The sequence below is a fragment of the Alligator sinensis genome, unplaced genomic scaffold (assembly GCF_000455745.1).
Source record: "Alligator sinensis unplaced genomic scaffold, ASM45574v1 scaffold907_1, whole genome shotgun sequence".
In the NCBI taxonomy this organism is placed as follows: domain Eukaryota; kingdom Metazoa; phylum Chordata; order Crocodylia; family Alligatoridae; genus Alligator; species Alligator sinensis.
In genome coordinates, this window is record NW_005841925.1 from 3,636,193 (window position 1) to 3,642,426 (window position 6,234).

The following is a 6,234-nucleotide window of genomic DNA, read 5'->3' on the forward strand; positions in this document are numbered from 1 at the left end:
TTTGATTCTCACAGGACAGAGGCTATGAAGACCTAGGTAGGAAGTAGATTCCTAGGCTTGTTTCTGTTTACACAGCTGCCTCTTCCCTCCATTTTTTTTGAGCAGTGTCTAAGCTAAACCAATGGATAACTCCTGCTTGAGTTGTCTCTGTAGTCAGACACCTGCTTGAGTGGTCACCTGTGAAGCACTGTTCCCTAAGCTTTCATGCACCCTTTTTTCTTTCATGCACCATTCCTACCTCAAGAATACGCATATTTAACTCTGACAGGAATCTTCTCTTCTTAGTGGATGTTAATTGCTTATAATTCTACTGTACACAGATGAGCAAAAAGCCTTCCAATTAGTCTGGCTGGATCGCTTATTCTAAACTGTCTGTTTCTATTTTCATAGCAATTGAAGAGTACAAGCCCTTAGATGCCACCACAAATCCATCCCTGATCCTAGCTGCTGCTCAGATGCCATCCTACCAGGAACTTGTGGATGAGGCTATTGAATATGGAAAAAAGCTTGGTGGGTAAGTAATCCATTGATTTGAGCAGGCCAGCTTATATCTGACCTACAGAAGGATTCTGAGGAGCAGACAGTGTATTCAGGATTTTCCCTAACATACTCAAAAGGCCCAAGTTCTGATTCCAGGGAACCTCCAAATAATAGACTAGCCAATGAAGTGAAGCAATACAACATACAAACCACCAAAATTGATGACCAGCCACACACTGATAGAACAGCATGTAATGTTCTCAGCAGCCATGGAGACTCTCTTTGTGACTTAAGTTTCTGAACTGCATTAAAAGGTATTCCTATTCATATCCCTCCTTAAGTGGCACATAAGATTGCTTGGGGTATACATTCTTGGGACAGGTAGCATTAGGGAGAAAAATTAAATACAGGTGGAATAGTATTTGCTGCCACTGGTAAGGCATAAAGGGGACAAAAACCAAGGGAGGAAAAGTAGGGAAGAACAGTAATTAGCCAGTGACATGAAGCCTGACCTTCATTTGTGGTAGATTGTAGGGAGGCAGTTGGTGAGGGAGTCAGTGTACTGGCTGATCATCTTCACAGAAATAATTTAACAAATTACACTCCATTTCCTGTTTTCAGGTCAGAGGATGAGCAGATGCAAAATGCCTGTGACAAGCTTTTTGTATTATTTGGGGCAGAAATACTGAAGAGAATACCCGGCCGTGTGTCCACAGAAGTAGATGCAAGGTTTGACTTTCTTTTCTAAAGCAGAGCAAGATTTTTAGAGGTCTAAAATGAAGGGTGTAACATACAGTTTGCCTAGGATGTTTGTTCTGACTTGATGATGCTAGAACAGAGTGAGCTGTCCAGAGTTTATGTTACTAGTCTTTGTTTAATTGAGACTTCACATAATTTGTCTGTCTAGGAAGTATGTATAGCATAATAGTTAACTATGAAGAAAATTTAAACAAGGCTCGTCTTAGCAGCAGCATTAAGTAGCATTCTCTATTTCTAGCTCATAATCTTTGTTCTAGCATTTTATCCCCTGAGCTAGCGACTCATGCTTCCAAATATACTTAAATAATTTAGCTGGGATTCTTCTCTTTGTCTTCCACCTAACAAAAGAACACACTTTGGTGGTTCATTGATTCTTGCATGAGTGTAACAGCTTGTTTTTTTCCCCTCTATTTTTTCAGCTTCTGCCTTTACATGAATATTAAAGCAAACTTTAATCTGTAAATTTACCTTGAGGGACAAAAAAGACTTTGAAAGAGTTGTACAATTGTCTGATGCCTTGAGTAGCTTTAAGAAAACTGACTCCATATTGAAGTATGCTTCACTGTATGGTTGAAAGATAGATCTGGGTTAGAGATAATGGAACAAATATTTTCAACTTAAAGAAGTCACTTTCTCATTTCAAAGGTTGTCTTTTGATAAGGAAGGAATGATTAAGAGAGCCAGGCGTCTCATTGACCTTTATAAGGAAGCAGGAATTAGTAAAGATCGCATCCTCATAAAACTCTCTTCAACATGGGAGGGTATCCAGGCTGGCAAGTAAGTATTTATTTTTTCATAGATGCTAGGGTCGGAAGGGACCTCAACAGATCATCGAGTCCAACCCCCTGCCTAGGCAGTAAAGAGCGCTGGGGTTAGATGACCCAGCCAGATTCCCATCCAGCCTTCTCTTAAAGACCCCCAAGGTCTTAAAGAGCACCACTGCCCTTGGAAGCCCATTCCAAATTTTGGCCACCCTTACTGTGAAAAAGTTTTTCCTGATGCCTAGCCTAAATCTGTTCTCTGTCAGTTTGTGACCATTGTTCCTTGTTAACCCAAGAGGTGCCTTGGTGAACAGGGCATCTCCGATCCCTTGCTGCATCCCCCTAATGAATTTGTAGGAGGCCACAAGATTGCCTCTCAGCCTTCTCTTGCAGAGGCTGAAGAGGTCCAGGTCCCTCAGTCTCTCCTCATAGGGTTTGTCCTGTAAGCCCCTAACTATATGCGTGGCCCTCCTCTGGACCCTCTCAAGTCTATCAATATCCTTCTTGAAGTACGGCGCCCAAAACTGGATGCAGTACTCCAACTGCGATCTGACCAATACTGCATAGAGGGGAAGTATCACTTCCTTGGTTATATTTGTCATGCATCTGCTGATTTAGCTGATGTACTGATTTTAAGTACATGCCTCTAATGGCTGTTTAATGGGCATTTATTAAATCTGTGCATTATTTTGAATGCTATTGAGAGCCACGCACCAGCAAATTGCAGGACGCTGGCTTTACATTTTTAAAATGAAGTCAAACAAAGAATCTATTCATACTAGTGGCAGGTGACTTCAGTTTGTAAATTTCACTATCCACTAATAACATGAATTCATTTATATTTAAGTTTTTAGTTATTTTATTTCTGAATGCAGTAAAGAGACTCCACATTTAAGCTGGCCCTTTTTTGCAGGGTTTTGGAAGAGGAATATGGGATCCATTGCAACATGACCTTGCTGTTCTCCTTTGCTCAGGCTGTTGCCTGTGCTGAAGCAGGCGTCACTCTGATTTCCCCATTTGTAGGACGTATCCTGGATTGGTATGTTGCAAACACAGACAAGAAAACCTACGAGCCTTCAGACGATCCAGGTAACTTTAACCACATTAATAGAAATGTTTCCTCCTTAGTCAAAATAAGCTGTACTTAATCAAAAAGCAACTTATGACTAAGATTCTAGAAAATGAGATATTGAATTGTAGGAGTTCGTTTTGTGATTATGCATATTTCTTTGTACTCTTAAACTTATTTGAAAATCACCATTGTTTGTTCCTTAGGGGTGAAGAGTGTCACTAAAATCTACAACTACTACAAGAAATTTGGGTACAAAACCATTGTGATGGGGGCTTCATTTCGAAACACAGGCGAAATCAAGGCGCTCGCAGGGTGCGACTATCTTACTATTTCCCCCAAGCTTCTGGGAGAACTCAGTAAGGACAATACCAAACTAACTCCCAAACTCAATGCTAAAGATGGTAAGAGAATTTCTTTATGTAGTACTGGCATGTTTCTGTACTACTTAGAACTCATTATGTAGTTTGACACATGGCGAATATTTATTTTATTTATATGCTACCTTTTCCAAAAAGCAGTTTATAATAAAAGGCAAAAAATATAAAAACAAAATAAAATAGGAAGGTATATAAAGTTCCCAACCCCCAAATTCAGAAGCATTATTCCCCCTTTCTGCTTCTCTGCCTCTGACCAAGGACAGTGCTCTCCACCCCAGACTCACTTCCTAACCCATATTAAATGCCTCCATAAAAGAAAACAGCGCCCCCCCCCCCATTCCCTCCAGTTCCCACGACATGGGAATATAGCCCCTCTTCTGTCCCTCCCAAGCTCATACCTCCCTCTCTCAAAAGTAGGGCTGTGACTGTCCTCAAAACCCATTATCCTCCTCTTCTCCTCCAAGGAGAAGAAAGAATTAGAATCCTCCTCTTCTAATTCTTTCTGAACAGGAGAACAAGCAAAATAATAAAACACCCCTTTTCCCCACAAAGGGCAATGGCAGTGGCCATTGACTGTTCCCCTTTCAGTAGCACCCACCCAGGTTAATCTTTCTGGCTTGACGTTTGCCTGCTTATGGTCAGTGTCATAAAAAAGTGCTTATGGACAGTGCCATAAAAAACCTGTCTCCACTTCATATTCTTGAGGGTACTTTCTGCTATATTTGTACAGGAACAAATATTTGAACAGGAAACTAAATTGGTTCATTAATGTGGTAAAAATAGACATCATCCAGTAGGCAAGATCATATCTTATGTACCAATTCAGTATTCTAAGAGTTTAAAAAAAGTTTAGCAATATTTTACTGTCATTCATGTATGCATTCCTGTTTTCTTTTAGCTTTTCTTCCTAGCCTTTAAGTCTTGAACTGCAGGATTCAAAAAGATGGGAACTGTGCACAGATATAGGCATGAGCTGCTACTTACAGGGTGCTAATGAGCTGGCAGGCGTATTATCAGTTGTGCTTTTGTTAGGCATTTCCTGAATAATCAAAAGAGCTAATTGTTCAGCATATTTGCTTGACTCCTCCCTTTGCTGTAGAATTGTTGTAATACTTTCTAATGGAGACTGAAATCATAGTGATATTATGAAGCAGATACAAAAAGACTGTGTGTGTGAATATCCCATCCCAAAACAGAAACAAGAAATAGAATAGGTGGAATATTTTCCTTAAAGCTGCAGTTCAGAATAGGGTCTGCATTTTGCCACTTCTCAACCTAGCAGAATAAGCGTGATCATTTTGTGAGCAAAAGGTATTTGTAAGTTTTCAAACTTCAGCTGATAGCAAGATTGTAACAGTAGCTTAGGGAGGGTTTTTTTTGTTTGGTTGGGTTTTTAAAAGAAAGCAGTAGGGATGCGCTGATAAAAAATTTTTGGGCTGATACCAGTGCCAGATTATCAATGAGCCATATCGGTGGATACCGATCTGATTGCTGATATGCAGCCTGGCAGCTTGCAGAGTAGCGTCTAGCTGGTAAGTCTGTTGTGGGGGGAAGGGCCTGAGCAGCCCCACTCCCTCCCCACCCTGGACTTACTGGCTCTCCAAGCTGCCAGGTTGCGCACAAGCACACAGCATTTATCGGCAACATTAATGGCCACATCAGCCAAAAAAAGCTGATTACCAATAATGTCAATGTTCCTTTTATCAGTGCTGACATGATATGGACTGATGTATTGGTACACCTCTAGAAAGCAGTTGTGTGTTCTAGATAGTTCTAAGATGTACAGATGTCTGTTACAATCTCCTTTGTATAGCTCAGGCATGTGATTTTGAGAAGCTTCACCTGGATGAGAAGGCATTCCGCTGGAAGCATAATGAAGAGCAAATGGCTGTGGAGAAGTTGTCTGATGGGATCAGGAAATTTGCTGCTGATGCAGTTAAATTGGAGAGGATGTTAAAGGTAATACTGAACTCTAGGCAGAACCTGTTGGGTGTATGTTTTAGAGATCTGGATGAACCCACTTAGCCTGCAGCTGGCCATTGTACTGGGCTTGATTAACCACTGCATAAAACACTTCTGGACTTGAATACAAGTTATTCGTGACCCTTTCATATATTCTTGCATCCCACTTCTGGGTCACGACCCACAGGTTGAGAAATTCTGTCCTAGATGACATAACATTTACTTGTTGCCTTAACGCCAAGGAAAGCATACCAAAACTGAGAACTAACACGAGATGCACACAATCATGCCTATTATTATAAACCAGAAGCAGTACTTGTATTGGCAACTCCTAGAGATAACAGTAGAGCCAGTGATTAAGGGGCTTTCACCAACTCTTTAATTTAAAAAAAAAAAAAAAAAAAAAGCAGCACAACTTTTGTTTGCTTATCAGCATTGATATGCAGCACAGTAAAACTTGGCATACTTTCATAGTGGCCAACACAAACTGGTAGTGCAGACTGATGCAATCTTTAGGATGCATGGGAACAGAAGTAGAGAGAGCTGTCATTTTTACACATTTCCATAACTGTCCTTTCCATTTAATGCAGAAATGACTGAGTAAATTACACTTAACTTGAAAAATAGAAATGTATCAGTTTTGTTACATATACTAGATTTAGGCACATGGTGACTGCTAAATGACTGTTATACTGGCTTAATGTTTAAGCACTATAATTTTCACAGTGATTTAGGACTCCTTGTGAAAATGCTAACTGCAGTTTCTTACATTTCCCCCCTACCAGGAGCGAATGTTCAGTGCTGAGAATGGAAAATAGACCAA

At 40.4% G+C, this 6,234-nt stretch overlaps 1 protein-coding gene and 1 long non-coding RNA gene across 2 annotated transcripts in view; one reads left to right on the forward strand and one right to left on the reverse strand.

Annotated features, from left to right (window-relative positions):
• Nucleotides 1-6,229, forward strand: part of TALDO1 (transaldolase 1) — an 11,684-nt gene extending 5,455 nt beyond the window's left edge. The window contains exons 2-8 of the mRNA XM_006019204.3: nucleotides 391-514; nucleotides 1,102-1,209; nucleotides 1,885-2,016; nucleotides 2,914-3,089; nucleotides 3,276-3,473; nucleotides 5,263-5,408; nucleotides 6,197-6,229. Of these exons, the coding sequence (XP_006019266.1) occupies nucleotides 391-514; nucleotides 1,102-1,209; nucleotides 1,885-2,016; nucleotides 2,914-3,089; nucleotides 3,276-3,473; nucleotides 5,263-5,408; nucleotides 6,197-6,229 (917 nt within the window). The remainder of the gene's footprint in view (nucleotides 1-390; nucleotides 515-1,101; nucleotides 1,210-1,884; nucleotides 2,017-2,913; nucleotides 3,090-3,275; nucleotides 3,474-5,262; nucleotides 5,409-6,196) is intronic.
• LOC102383430 overlaps nucleotides 1-6,234 on the reverse strand; it is a 34,968-nt gene that overhangs the window by 3,984 nt on the left and 24,750 nt on the right. The window lies entirely within an intron of this gene.